General features: G+C 40.7%; 1 protein-coding gene across 4 annotated transcripts in view; it reads left to right on the top strand.

Annotated features, from left to right (window-relative positions):
* The first annotated feature begins 1272 nt into the window (after positions 1-1272).
* Positions 1273-15719, top strand: part of ccny (cyclin Y) — a 44303-nt gene continuing 29856 nt past the window's right edge. For all 4 annotated transcript variants that reach the window (XM_084340499.1, XM_084340497.1, XM_084340498.1 and 1 more), the window contains exon 1: positions 1273-1940. In XM_084340499.1, the coding sequence (XP_084196625.1) occupies positions 1787-1940 (154 nt within the window). In that variant the 5' untranslated portion in view covers positions 1273-1786. The remainder of the gene's footprint in view (positions 1941-15719) is intronic.

The raw sequence follows: 15719 nt of genomic DNA, 5'->3' as shown, positions 1-15719 counted from the left end.
ACACTCTGTCACAATTTGTAACATTGTTCTTACAAGTTTTAAGATGAAAATGAGCTTCTCCCTCACATTTCGGGTGAAAAAAAATAATAAAAAATTCAAGATCACAAAATAGGCTACCATTTATTTAGCAGGCTGTAATTCGGCTGCCTGCTATCATCAGATGCAATGCAGCTGCAGCACCAGCAGGCTGCACTACAACACCATGCCTGATCATGTCAATCAATTTAATCATACAAAAACCCTACATTCTCATTCATTTTTTATGTCCCCGGCATCATAAGTGATTGTGTGTATTGTCTCGCGTGTCAAAGAAATCATCTCAAGGGATTAGATCTTCCTCAAGACGTCACTTTGTTTACGTTAACCTCTGCTAATCCCTCTTAATCCCGCAGAGAGGTTTAAGCATGAGCAGTCACTTCACTCTGTCACAGGCCAGTCAAAGCCCTCATCAGTCAGTCAGTCGTTAGTCAAGATCAAGTAATTAACCGGCAAGTGACAGATTTACCATTACCTTATTATTTTGGGTAGGCTCCAGGGACAACAACAACAACAACAACAACAACAACAACAACAAAAGTCATAACCCACACAGCAGTAGTGTTTACCCACCTGTTAAAGCAATTAACAGGTTTACTGTCATTATATTGACTGTAGTGGAACTGTAGCCTACATATTGGTGAAAATGGAACAGATTGCCCACCTGAACCCTTGAGAGGGTCTTTTCTATTTTATAATTATTATATTCCATTTTTTGTATTGTTCATATTTCACTATATCCCCCAAGAGACTTTCATGATTGTCCATTTATTACATCGTTGTAACCACCCACTTGAACCGGAACCTTTTCCATAACAGCCACAGCTCTGTGGGTTTTTTAAGATGCGTTTAGGGGCCGCGCGAAATGTTGTAAATTCTATAAGCCACCCTTCTCTCCCACAATATGCTAAAGAGCATATAAAAAGCTGGAATACAAAGAGAGTAACTGAAGAAAGAAAAACAAATCCACTGTACATTTTTCTTTGCAAGCTGTTTTTAATGTTAAACAACAGTCCCTACACGGCCCAGATGTATTACCTCAAAGAGTTGTGGCTAATTTCCTTTTTTTTCTTCTGTCAAAACATTGTTATTGTTATCACAATCGTTTCTTTCGGGCTTCGGTGGGTGAAAAAACACCAGACATAAACAATGTATACGTGGGAATGTATTTCTTAACCTGATATGGGCGAAAATCCGACTTCAGCGACGAGCCCCTGAAAGCGGCACGGCAGCGGATGTAGCTGCAGCAGTCTACAGTACATCGGCAACCATGTAGCGTTGAGAGCAAAAATATCTTCCCCCGACTAGCTAAGTATCACGCCCTCACAGTTATTCATGTTGCCATGAAGTAACAGTTTATCAAAATGTGTCTGTGAAGATAACTCGACGGAAATTACAAGGCGAGGGAGTCGAGTGTGAACCGAAACCTGTAACAGAGGCAATATCTGCCCTCGCCTGGACGTTAGGAAGGGGACGTAGAGCTACTCTTGTGATTTATTAGCCCGCTTTTGCGTTTTATCAGCTTTTACAAATGACTGCGTTTGTGCTGCTAAGCGTGTTTTAGACTCCGAGGAAAGGGCGTGTAACGCTAACGGATACCGGGGTTTGGTAGTTCGCACCAGGTCTGGCTATTCGCGTTACCGCCCCATTTTTTTCCCTCCTGTGTTGTAGTAACGCTAACAGCTCGGTCGGGAGAAGGCTGTAGATACAGTGTTTTGGGGTTGGACTATAACCAAAGTCTGCTCACACCATGGGGAATACAACGTCCTGCTGCGTGTCGTCGAGCCCGAAACACCGGAGGAACAACCACTCCAGGCTCGAGCCCTACCGGCCGGAGCCGGAGCTGAGCCGGGAGGACACAGCCTGCAACCTCCAACACATCAGCGACAGAGAAAATCTAGACGGTGAGATGCACTTATCCCGTTTTCACTGTCTGAATATCATGTAATTAATATCAGAAACGACACACACACATTTCTCAAATTAATTATCATTAGTTCCAGTGTAACAGATAGGGACCGTTGCCCTGCAGATACCCTATGCCTAAACAGATTTAGGCTGTAGTATTAACAGATCACGAGAGCTTGCAACATCTGTGCGAAGGATCCACCCACCCCGTTACACCAATAACTACAATGATGTAGGCTTCCTCTTCATTGGACTTCCAACATGTTGGAAATCAGCCATATCCTTTTAAAAGTACTCCATTATATCGATATGCATTTGAATCTCACTATTTTAAATGTCAAAAAGTGTCATAGCTAAACCTGTCAAAAGTACTGGCCCATTTCACTCAGTAGTTTAGTACAGTATGTAGATTAGATAATTAGTTTTTAGAAAGATTTTGCACTGCCCATTAAAACATAAAAAGAAGCTCTATCAACGCATAAATAAACTACCAAAGTCTTATGAAGAAGATTTAAATCAGAATCTGGCCGTAAAGATTTTTATTTGTACTTAAAACTAGTGACAAAACTCAGTGTTGGAGCACTTACAGTATTTCAGCCTGTTTTCATTGGATTTCAAATGAACCGTGTGTTGAAACAATAAGTTTGAGGTGTGTGTGTTATCTAGAATTAAGGACAAAAACTTTATTTCAGAAAATGCGTCAAACAAAAACAGATTTGCGTCATAAATAGGTTGCAATGTTCTTACTGCACAGATGGATCCTTGTACATGGTTTGAAAAAATAAAGGAGTTGGGACACAATTATTGGCTGAAATGACTTTGTAAGAAGATTTCTGCATGGAACAAATGCATCATACTGTATGATTTGTTTGTATCTCATTTGTAAAGTAACAAAAGTAATTCTAGCTGTCAGGTAATTGTTGTGGAGCGAATAGAACAATATTTGCCTCCGCAACCTAGTCGTCTAATGCATCTCTTCCTGTGGTCTTTTACGTGAATGAAGTGTGAATCCCTAACTGGCTTGGATGTCATCGTTTTTCCACCAAGTCCAAGAGGCGGTTTGAATGACTTGAAGTAGGACTCTGACCTTGTGCCATTTTCACCATGTGTCTGTGTGTAATAGGGTGCATAAGGTCAGGGCGGCGTGTTGAAGGCGAGTGTGAATTTGTATTTCAGTCGGAGGTGATGTGATAATGATGGACAGCGTTAATAGCGAGATGTTAATTCATTTCCTACAGAGTGCTGAAGAGGAAATGACCAGCCTCATTGCTCATTAACACCAGTGCAGTCACACGCTGTTGCACGCTGCTGACCATTTTACACCAAGTGTTGTTTCCCCAGGAGAGTGAGGAATAGTTCAATTAGAAACAGTTGTTAGAGAAAGAAAAAAGATAGGATTGTTTTCGATTGCTTTGATTTGTTATTTACTTCAAAGTTTTACTACATAACAGTTCTGAGATGGAATTCCTTGAAACGTAACTTAATCGATTTCATCAGACTCTAATGATGAGGTCTGAAGTGTGTCTAATTGTACATTGTTGAAGCAAAAAATAGGCACCCCAGTGATTAGAAAGGAAATGGGAAGGGGAGAGGGAGGGGGAGGGGGAGGGAAAGCAGGGAAGGAAATTATCGCAGCATGCAATCGCAGTAAGGAAATTACCAAAGATACTTAAGAAGATGGGAAGTTATTAAAATATTAAATCATTGGCAGGTACTAGCCCTAATGCTTGTTGTCAGTGCAGGTTGCTGTAGCACAGCATCCAGCTAGGCATCACATTGTCTCAGTCCTCAAAATGTTTGTCTCACACTGCAGAGCTTAGCGCATGCAAATAACACAAACAGCCCTTCACAGGGTGGTTTGATGTCAGCCAAAAACAGGTCAAAATGCTACTTGGAATTATGTATCTCAGTTTCTCTGGTATGGCAGGTGTCTTCCTAAAGCAATATTGCTCACTCTAAATTATGTACTGTACACCTCACTGTACTCCTCCCTGGGAGGAATGGGTTCCCTCGTAGGGAGTAATCAGGGAAGCCTCAGGCTCTGAACTGTGCGCAACTTTGTTTCTTTTTGTTGAAAGCAAGGCCCCATGGGACTGAACCCCTCACCATTGCAGTTTTAGGGCCTTGCTCTAACTGACCTTGACCTTGCTACAAAGCCCTTTCAGCAACTTTGTAATTGATGGAGCAGGCACGCAATGGGTCAAACACGGTTTTATCAGCATGGTTTTGAAGACCATTTAATCGGTTTGGACTGAGAGATACATTCTGGTTCATCCATCCATTTCTGCTTGTCTAGGTCGGGTCATAGTGGGCTATGCAGTGTAGCCCAGACATCCTCCCAGTCACAGGCATTCCCAGGCTGGATAGGATATATAATCCCTCTTAGCATGTTTTAGGTCTACCCAGTGTTGTCCTCTTAGTTGGACGTGCCTGGAATACCTCCTCATGGAGGGTATTCAGGGGGCATCCTAATCAGATGTCTGAACCACCTAAGCAGTATTTTTTCATTTAAAGATGCCACACTTCTCCTCCGAGTTTGTATGAGGGAATCCAGACACCTTGGAAAGGAAACTCAAGTTGGTTGAGTTTCATAATTCTTTCAATTATTACCCAAAATTAGAACAGTGCCAATAATATTTATGTATCATTTTTGTCCCATTCCATGCCAGAAAATCTCAGAATTGGAACGTAGGGGCCAATATTTAGACCACTGTGAGACACAACAACAGCCAATTATTTTCTTGATTAATTATTTGTTTTTTCAAATGTCAGAATATTGCCAGGGAAAGGCAGCTCTCGTCACAGATTTTACAGATTGCCAAACCTGGAGCAGTGTTATCTGTTGAATATATAATGTTTACTGAAAATATTGACAAGCTGTGTAACCTTATAGTCACTGCATGTAAATGTATTGCCAGCGCAGGAGGTCAGTGGACAAGAGGTCAAAATGACCAACAACTCCAAACACAAAGCTTGGAATTGTGCCTCTTCAAATAAACAGGATGATGAAAGGAAGGGGCAAGAACTGGTTTCAAGCTGGTTTTTAGTGTTTGTCCTGAGCTGTTTACACAAGTCTTTAGTTAATAACCCTTTGACCGTGGCACTGGACCTCTAATGGCATTCCACAGCCAGAGGACTCCTGTACCTATCCTGTGGTGGAGCGCTGCTTTATCCAAGCATATAAACACATTAAAAAGTCACATATACTGTTGGTCATCATGCCTGATCGTGGCTATACTAAAGACCTGGTAAAATCTGAAGGACTTTGTGAACGTTAGATACGGAAATGCACAAGGAGACCATGTGATACAGGTTTTACAAATAGTATGATTTGTTTACTTATAGTGCATGCCTGCCTTTGCTTCTGCTGTGTGTTTATGTGTGTGACCCCGGCTACAGTGAGCATGTGATTACAAAAAAATTAGCCATGAGAGCTGCTGACGGCGGTGATGACACAGGCACGCACTTTGTGTGTTTGCACAAACAAAACACACACAGTATCACTGAACAGCCTTCTTCCAAGTAAATGATGGTCTTTCAAGCAGCCCCTTTTACAAATCAGCAGAATAATCTGATTTGTCTGAGCAATTGCTCGCTTTCTAAAGCAACCCTGTGTGTTCTCATCATAACCTCTACACCAGTCAGTCAGAGATAAAGATACTGAGGATTCATGCTTCTCCTGACAGCTTATTTATGTCTGTTTGTGTTCAGACTGTCATGCTATATAATTCATACTTTACACCACGTATATCTGCCTTTTAGGACAAAGTATCATGTCATTACCAATGGACAGTTCTCTCAAGATCAGGCCCATTACATGTCTTTGATCACAATAAAGTCTTGTCGCCTGACACAGATATTCAGGTGTTGAGGGGTAGTTAATTTTGATGGTTGCTATCAATTCACAGGTTAAAGTAAGTGATTCCCAATGGGAGGAACTCATAAAATCAACCTGCGTTCTGGCTAGTGTTAGACTGGTGGCTCTTGTAGTCACTGAACAGATTCTATGGTCATGATGCTTTCCAGTCTAAATGCATTTGATATGAAAAATGCATTGGTAGTTACATAAGGAAGTGTTTCTTTTAAAGTCTAGATAAGGTAGAGCTTAGAATATCTCTTTACACTTTTATCTGAACGGTAAACAATAAAAATACCATAAACAGTGAGTAGCACTGTACTTGAACTGATCTTGAATGAAAATAAGAAATAGGAGAAATAATATCTAAATTCTTAATCATAATCACATTTTCACTGGAGCTGTTTGCTATATTTTTCCTTTTTTTAATCACATGTTTGAAACAAGTGAGGTGTATTGGTAACATCCCCTTTCTCAGCTCTTTTTGAGAAAAATCAAATGACTAAAATTGAGGTTGTAGCACACAGAAGAGGAGTATTTCCCCTGGAAGAAGAACAGGAGGGAAATATGGAGGACAAAATGATCAGAGATTGAGCTTAAAGATTGTCATCTACATGTAGCTCATGTTGCTCAGTATAACTGGGTTCACCTTCATTGCCGTTCTCAAAAGAGGTAGGAACCTTCTTCGTGATTTCCAGCGCCTCCAAACCAACAGCTGAGCTATTTTTAGTCTAATTTGATCAGAGAACATTGTTATGTTGTATTACTGCACAGCAGCTCTAAGTAAAGGTAAACCCAGGCCACTTACAGTCTCTCAGAAATAAGAGAGAGAGAGGAGAATGAGATGGAAAATGAGACAGATGGATCTCTCACCCTGTTTGGGTTTTATTTAACATAGACATCTGTAAATGAGCAATGGCTCCAGGCGCAGCATTTGTCTGTGTCTCATCAGTATTAAAGTTAGTTATTTCTGGCGCGCGCACGCACACACACACACTCACACAAGCACGCACAAGCACGCACACATATTGATGAGTCTTGCTTGCAGGCTAATTGAAATCTGGACATGGATTATTCATGCCTGGTTGATGAGCCTGGGGAATCTCCTAACTATGAATTCCAGACGAGTTGACCTAGATGTACAGTGTGTGATATGAGTTTGTTTTAATTGTTGCTGAGGTGAAAAATGCTCTTTATTATGCCTGGGGTTTCTTTGTAAATGTACACACATTTAAAACCTACATTTAGCTAACAATTTCCACTTTTCCCATATGACTCACAGTGAGTGAATTTAATGTTAAACATCAGTTTCAAAGACAAACATAATTGCAATCCACAATTATTTAAAACTACAGTGAGAGCCATTACTAGCAACACACTTTTGTCGAGATAAAGGACGAATACATAAATCATGTAAAAAGATTTGATCATTTAAGAACAAATGGATTCTTGTCCATATCTGTATTGGTGATTTGTGAACTAATTTCCTCCTTTTCAATTATTTTGGCTCTTTTACCATTTAATTGACCAGGTTTCCTAGCAATGTCAACTAGGGCAACTAATGATTATTTTCTTTATTGATTAATGTGCTGATATTTTTTTTCAGCCGACTGATGAAATGCTTGGCATATAAAATGTCAGGAAATGTCCAGTGAAAAATGCCAATGCAATTTTCTGAATCCTTCACATTACTTGTTTTGACCCACCAACAGTATGAAATTCAAAAGATTTGAAAGACAGGGTAGGGCATTGGGTGATATTTCTGCTTGTCTTGAACAAGCAATCTTGAACAAGCAATCAATTATCAAAATAACAATTTTGAGACATTAATATTCTTTCAGTTGACTTATTGACTTTTCAGCTTTAATGTACTAATAGCTGCTCCTTGAAGTATGTGAATGCACAACAAAGTCTACATGTTTCTCTCAACAGAGTATTTCATGTTGTGTGAAATACTGTCTGTATTCAAGAGCCAATTAAGAACTAAGCTTTTTTAGTGAACTCATGTAAGAGAGGCAGCTCTTCAAAAAGATTCAAAATGCCCCAGAGTACAGTCTGATGAGCTGTCTAAAACCAGGGCAGCCAATATCACATTTTGGTGTCAGACTCTCACAGTTGAAATCTGCCAGATTTGTTGAATACCCACGGTTTTATACAGATAGTCAACTGTCACTCAGGGGCAAATCAATCATAAAAGAGGCTGCAATAACTGTTTGGGTTTTGAGTGGAGTGTTTGCTTGGGTGTGACTCTCACTTTGTCTGAGTTCGTTAAACTCACCAGTGCTGTCACCAGCCCGTTTCACACAGAGATAGTGATATTGCCGCAACGAAGGCTTAACTTTATGCTGCCTGTGTTTGTTCACACTGAACCAAGTAGCGCCTGCATGAAGCCAGTCGGGTGTGTGTTTTCATACAGCGCTGACCGTCGCAGTGATTTTTTTTTTAATGTAAAGTTGCTTGAGACAGTAACTACAACAACACAATAGTGGAAGGTGACAAAGACATGGTGAATTAAAGTTTTTTGCTTGAAACCGCATCACATAATCACCGCCATTCAACTGTAGGAGCCGCCTGGCTCTCGCTGCCATGGACAGATGCTGTCTTTCGGGCAGAAATGTGAGTTAGTAGGACAGACAGGATGACATATATACAGTATATTGGTGCAAGATTCCTCCTTGAAAAGGGAGTGTGAATGGGGCTACTGTCACTATTGCCCTTTCCAACCATCCTGACAACAGCAACTTTGTGCATACTCTCAGTCAGCGGGTCTAAGGCATTTTTGGAAATGTAATCAAACTCTGTCCTGCTTGCCCCATCTGTTTGCATGGAGATAATTATCGATAAATATGATGATGTGATTTTCCTTTTCCCCCATTGAAAGAGCGAGAAAGCTGGAGGGGGAAGGAGAGGGAGCGAGGGACAGAAAGTGAAAGTGAAAGAAAGAGAGTGCACAGGAAAGAAAATGTCCCTCACCTGTTGTGTTTATGTTCTCTTCATGTCTGTGACATATTCTACACATACAGACATTAAAACTATGTTCTGTCCATATGACCGTCAACAGGTCGTTTTCAGGTAGCTTTTTGCCGAGAACCGCGCGTGTGTCGTGGTAGAAATAGGTGAGACTCCGAATCTCTAGATGACGCGACGCAGCAACCACGCCTGACACACACATGAGAACGCCATGCGGCAGCGCTGCACACCCACCCAAGCATTAGTCCCCCACAGCACTCATTGGACCATGTACTGTTTTAGATGAGAACCGCTGCTCCATGTCGGCCTGCCAGACAAATTAAAATCAGTCAACTTGGTGGAGTGGGCTGATTTAAGTCCAGGCTACTGTTATGGCTCAAATCAATCAAAATCAAGTATTTGTAATTCAGGATCACATAAAACTGTCATTAATATTGGTGCATGTGTACCCCAAATTAAGTGCTTTGCTAGGGCTGGGACGCTCTTCTGAAGGCACCGTGTATTGCTTCCACAGACTTTCTGCTGGGATTTCCTCTCCTATTGCAATTTGCATTGGGTTATCTTGTCAATGCAGGTGTATGAAACTTTGTTTATCCTGGGATAGTAGGTTGAAAGTTCACGCACATGTTGACTTCTGGCAGCTGGGTAAAGTGCCTTTGATAAATACTAGTTTGTGTTTACATCGATCATGCTGGAACACAAACACTATCAAAGTTGTTGTAATTGTCTGTTTGATTCGATGTGTGATGTAATTGGTCCTGTCTCTAAACTGACAGCACAGCGACTAAAACATGAGACAAACTGGAAGCATTCTGTTAGGTGTCACCTACATGCACTAAGTATTGTGGCTGCAATCATAGGAAGTAGCAGATGTGGTTGTTAGAGTCTGATTTGTGTGCTTAAGTGACTCACAATCATTGTCTCATAAAAACTATTCATCTACTTGACTCCTTTTTATTTTTGCTCACAAAAGCTAGCAATTCCCAAAAGAAATAACAAATCATTTCAGAGGAAATGGTTTCCATTTAAAAAACAAATTAACTGATTCACAGACTGTTAATGAAAATGCAATTGCCTGTGACAATCTCATTCTGGTGTGTTGTTTGGCTCGACTTGGCTTACACCAGGGAAGATTCATCTACTGCCCACAAATTACCCGCTCCCATGTTCACTCGTAGTGCTGCCGTCTCATGAGAAATTCTCATTATGGTCGTCTGTCAGTTCTGATAAAGAGGGGGGGACAGCCTCTGGATCGCTGATCGGGAACACAATAAGAGAAAGTTTCCCTGTGTGACAGACTTTTATTTATTTCCGTTGAGATTGAGTTGTAACACCTACAACAGTTCTGATACACAATCTGTGGGATGAAATCCTGTCAGTTCAGTTCAAGTCGATGCTTCTGGTTAGTAGCATAGAGGAGGTAAACTCGGGTGCAGTCACTGTTGTTGATCACTTGACTTCATTATTCACAGCTAAGTTCAAAAGTTTATAGTCTTTCTGAAGCACAATAATGCTACTCATTGTGTGAAAAGCTTGATACTCCACATTTTAGTCACTGGACTTTTACATTGTGCTTAAACAGTGTAATGTTGGCACAGCTCACATTTGAACCAATACCAGTACTAGTACCTGGAACTAGAGGTCGACTGATTAATCAGTTTGGCCGATTAATCGGCACCGATAGGACCTTTTACAAACTATTGTTATCGTCTGAACTTGGCTTCCGTATTTGCCGATGGCTGCGCAGCCTCCACTGACCTTGTGGGGGAGTATGTCACCATTTTGCATGGAGTATACGCTGAGTCAGTGATTATCATTTGAGGGCCACTTCTGCTGAAAATATCTAAATTCCTCTTAATCTCCATCTCCTTCTTAATCTAAAGTAAACAAATTGACACAGACAGGTAACTGCTGTATGTTAACATTAGATATGCAGCAGCCATACATGCACAACAGACTTTATTTATTAAATAAAGTCTGTTGTGCATGTATGGCTGCTGCATATCTAATGTTAACACATTAAATTTTAATGTCACGTTTTTCAATGTAGACTAAGAGACTAACGTTACATCAGAGACAATTTTTCATCAAGTAATTCTCCACTCCATGAACTACCTTCCATGCATTACTCTGGCCAAAGGTTTAGAAAATATGGGCTAACGTTAAATCTTTGTGGTCACAGGTAACGTTAAACATTGGAACAGCTGTCTAGTCTCGCATTGCCAGACCTCTCACATCTGACCCGTTTTCAGTTTATCCAGTCTCGAATATATAACATGACACCATTACCTTGTCCATGATAGGAACAGGGCACTGATGGCAGGCAGGAAAATAAACTGTTGTGTTAACGTTACGTTACTTAATACCGTACTTACCAATGTGGCGTTCTCTCTTCCAAATAATCCTGCCACGTAACTATTCATCCTTTCATGAAATGAAATGGCACATGTTAGGAACCTCCTTACCCTGGGAAAATGCACGAACATTAATGGTTTGTAAATGAAACAGATTCCAATGATGTAATCCACTAAATCACATTTCCAGATCTTGTGTCTTGATGTCAAACAGACAGCTACTGCTAGCTGCTTTTCAACTCAAATTAAAGACTATGTCCTTAACATCTCTAAAGTTACTCTATTTTACTAAAGTACCCAAGCCCAAGTTTTACTGTTACTGTGAAAATGTCATCTGTGTCAAGTTTTGGAAGTGTAACACTTTCCACTGTTTTCAACTACCATTGTGATGACTCATAGTAACCTAAACAAATTGCAAGGTTGACATACTCTTACACTCTCTATATGCTGAGTTACTCTCTTACCCAGTTACCAAATTTTGGCACAGATTGATGTAACATGAATCGGTACCCTGTCGTACCAACATAATTCGAGTAGTACCCTTAAAAGTACCTGACTTTGGTACCCAACCCTAACTGATACTAGAAATAGGAAAATCAATAATAAAAACCCTTTGTGAAATTTGCGTTTTAATTAACATGAAAAATATGTTTTCTTTACATAAATAGCTAAAAAAGTTGCAACTTGAGATTAAGATAGATACATCAATGTCATCCTTAGCTCTTAGAGTAACTGGATGCGGATTGTCAACATTATTAAGGGGCATATGGGGAGAGGACCTCTATAAGTACTCGGGGTCCGGACAGAGTTATTTAAGAAGTGTGTTGCAAGTCAACCCTGATGCTCCCGTGAGACTAAAGGGAGCCTTAAAGGGGTTTCCCCTCTTGTCTGCTCTGTATATTCAGATTCCCCCCTCTGTTGGTCAGAGCAGGTTGATTTTGCTTGAGAGAGAGCAAAAAAAAAGGATTTGTGCGATAAAATTGCTTGACCTGTTTGTTTTGGTTTTGCACTGTGAAAGTGTCAAGCTCAGCTGTGTAGTGAAGCGTGGGATGGCAATAGCCTTTTTGATCCTCACTGTTCAGAGTGTATTCCCCAAATCCAACTCGTCAAGAGTGTGTGCTTCTTGTAAGCAGAAAGAACAAAAATGAGTAAATGCCCATGTTTGAGTGTAAGTAGATTCCCATCAGTGCTCTTGAATTGTGTAATCAGAAATCAGCTTACATAATGCAATCTGTTTGCTCGCTGAAGTGGTGCTCTCAACTACTTGCACGCTTGGGAACTGGACTCAATGGCAATTAGATGTGGTGTTTGGGAGCTCAAGAGATCATTTGGGCACAGCTGTCAGCAGGCCACTTGCATTACTGGCAGATTTGTTCTGCAAAATGAGGGAGACTGCTTGTCTTGTTTTGAGCAGAGAGGACAGAGACATCCAAATTCTACAGACAGATCAAGCTTACAGGGATAGTCTTTGTGACCATGTTTGACCTCACTGAGCCCTTCACAATAGGATTTAAAGTAGAGATTTACATTTATTACTTAACACTTGATTCTGACCAAGTGAAAGAGTCAGAGATCTAAAGCCAACTGACTGCATTACAGGGCATACAACTAACTTTTAAAAGTAGATGCCATGTGCTGAGATACTTCACCTCCAAAGACTTGAAATTAATTTCCTTTTTGTTTGTCATCCAGGCTTGTCTTGTTCTTTGTCAGTTGAATCAATTTGCACATTTATTTGTGACGTTGACGGGTTAGTTGGACTATTCACCTCACAGTCAAACAACTTAATTTGTTTTACCATTGTCTCTATAACAGATGTCTGTCTGTACGGAAATAAATGCACCAATGTGCATGCAGCATTGTCTTGTTCTGGTTCTCACTGTAACAGCAATATTTACATGTCACTAATGCAATAAATAAATGTATTAACCAATAAAAGTCATAGGGTAAATTGATTAACAATATTATATATACCATCTGCAGGGCCACACTCTATAACCAATTTAATTTTCATCTCACATTAAATCCTAATATTGTTCCCAAGTGAGAACTAGACATAGTAACTGAAATGTATTTACTGGAATGTTGTATCATTACACAGGTAAAACTCAAATTAAGAAACAGGCATAAAAGCCCAACTATCAGTATTAGCAGATGTTTCATCTATATGACATCTTTAATCCATATTAGGCGACTATGATCATATTGGTACTATCATGTGCTTTGAATTCACATGTGGGCTTTCAGGCGACTGTCCTAAGCGTAATCACTGTATAATCACATGACGCTCTCGTATAGAAAAACTCATAGAGAATTTCTGATGTAGTGGGGAAAGAAGTGTGTGAAGCCATGTTGTTTGTGCTGATTCCAGGGGAGTCAGGACTAATTTAGCTGACTAACTGAGCTTGCAGCCATCAGATGGGACCACTTGAGTTGCTGGTGGTGGTCTGGTGGGCAGGTGTGGAGGTAATTACATGTTGCTGATTGGCACTTGGAAAATTGACCTGGTCTGCCAGCAACTCCTGACAAGCTATGCAGTCAATAACAAAAAGCTTGGCCAGAGATAATGGTTTTTAATGTGATTATGGAGCTGCTAATGTGCCATCTGTTCATCTTTATTACATGGGAAGAGTGAAAAATACTGTTTTTCATTTCATTTCATTTCATAGTTTAAATAAAAAAAGTATAATGTGGCCCAGGCCTAGACGATAGGGCTGAAAAGTCTATCACAATAGTGAGGTTTCATATCGGTAGATATCAATAATTATTGATCATTTTTAGTCACCTGTCCTATTTTATAATTTTTAAAGACCAGGCAAAAAAAAGTTTGAATTTAACCTCTTTATTTTGAATTTATCCACTTTATCAAGGCACACAGGTTATTATTATGTTAACAGAACAATGAAAAACCCACAGATAATAATGTTAATGGGTTGTGCTTGTGTTTTCCCGCAGTAGAGCTGGTGTGGCTGATTGTGACTCGTAGTTGCCACCGACCACTTTGGCTTTCGCAGCTGCAGTATCTCTAGGCTCATAGGTATAGCAACCAGGCCGGTGGCAGAGCAGCGGCAGCCAGAGCCTGTTTGCTCCACCTAACGTGCCCGGAGACACTCCTGCAGTGAAGAACGGCTCCAGAGGACCTGGACAGAGGGTGAAAAAGTTGTTCTGTTGGCTGGTGGAGCTGCAGCTTGTAGTCTGCTGTATCAGAGCGCAAGAAAAGCAGACACAACCACAGCCACTGTGTAACCTAACAGTTTTGCAGGCAGAGTAGAGCTGGTTTGCACAACAGTGGGATCCATAATAACGCCTCACTCCACACTCCTCTGTTGTTTTCAGTCACATGGCAATGATGCAACCGAACTACACACCTGTTAAATGATTGCTGTTTGCCTGTCACTTGGAGCGCCTAGGGATTTGATAGGCTGTTTAAATGAGGCAGGGAGAAAGCTCGCATGGGATTTGTCTGTTCGCGTGTCAATCATAGCTCGCTCCATTATCAAGGGATATGACAGGCTGTTTATGAGCTAGGGCATATTCTTCGAGGCTTTCCATTAGTTTGCATGTAATGCATACATGTGAAACTATCGAACATTTCATCGAACTATTTTCTTTAACCTATCGATGATGTGCCTATTGCCGACACACATTGCTATCGTTTTATCCCCAAGGCCTAATGTCACCCTTGATCCTTGAGTGTATATTGTCTTTTTTTTATGTCTTCTTAATGTAGTTGGTGTTTGTAAGGTTGACACAAACAGCATTGCTGGACCATAGATGTTTGAGTATTCTGAACCTGCTAATCAATCCCTGTTTTGGTAGGAGCCTATCCTAGCACCAATTATGCAAATGTTCCCGGTCTGTGTTATCTACTGAAATATCTACAGTACATCCCTGATAATTGCCGTTGTTATTCTGGTGTATTTGCTTGTGTTTGTGTTGATTTATGCATGGGTGCTAATGCCTGTATGGGGGAATGTGTGTGTGTGTGTGTGTGTGTGTGTGTGTGTGTGTGTGTGTGTGTGTGTGTGTGTGTGTGTATGGGGGAATGTGTGTGTGCGCGTGCGTGCGTGCGTGGCAACATTTGTGTGCACGCATGTGTTGTATGGAAATGTCAACAGTATGACAGAGCTTGGCACAGATGGCCTTCCTGTCATCCTCAGCTCCTTCCACAGCTTGACACCGGATGAAGCTCACACAGAGCGAGAGAGAGAGAGTGGTTCGGATTAAACAAGTAACTGTGAGAAGAGCATAGGTTGGTGGCAGGCTAATGCATCACAGTTGAACAGCTTTCTTTCGTCCAGCAAACACATCACAATTACTTGTGTATCTTCAGGTTGAAAAAAAGAACACACTTTTTACAGTCAGAATAGCTACACTTATTGGATGACTGGATGACAGTAATTAAATAGTAACATGTAGTGTGATTGGCTTTACACTTGTGCCAGTTGGCAATCGGATCGTATATTGACAGTTAAAGGGATGATTAGTTTATCCTGTTCCAGTATTAAGAACATTTTACCTTACTTACTGTCAGAGCAGAGATGTTAGAAAAATAATCGCTAAAATCTGCACCCTGCTGTGCATTTAGAGATGTT

Source organism: Pagrus pagrus (genome assembly GCF_965226575.1).
Source record: "Pagrus pagrus genome assembly, chromosome: 20".
Classification (NCBI taxonomy): Eukaryota; Metazoa; Chordata; class Actinopteri; order Spariformes; family Sparidae; genus Pagrus; species Pagrus pagrus.
Note: the sequence above shows the minus strand (reverse complement) of the source record. Positions and strands in the feature narration are given on the sequence as shown.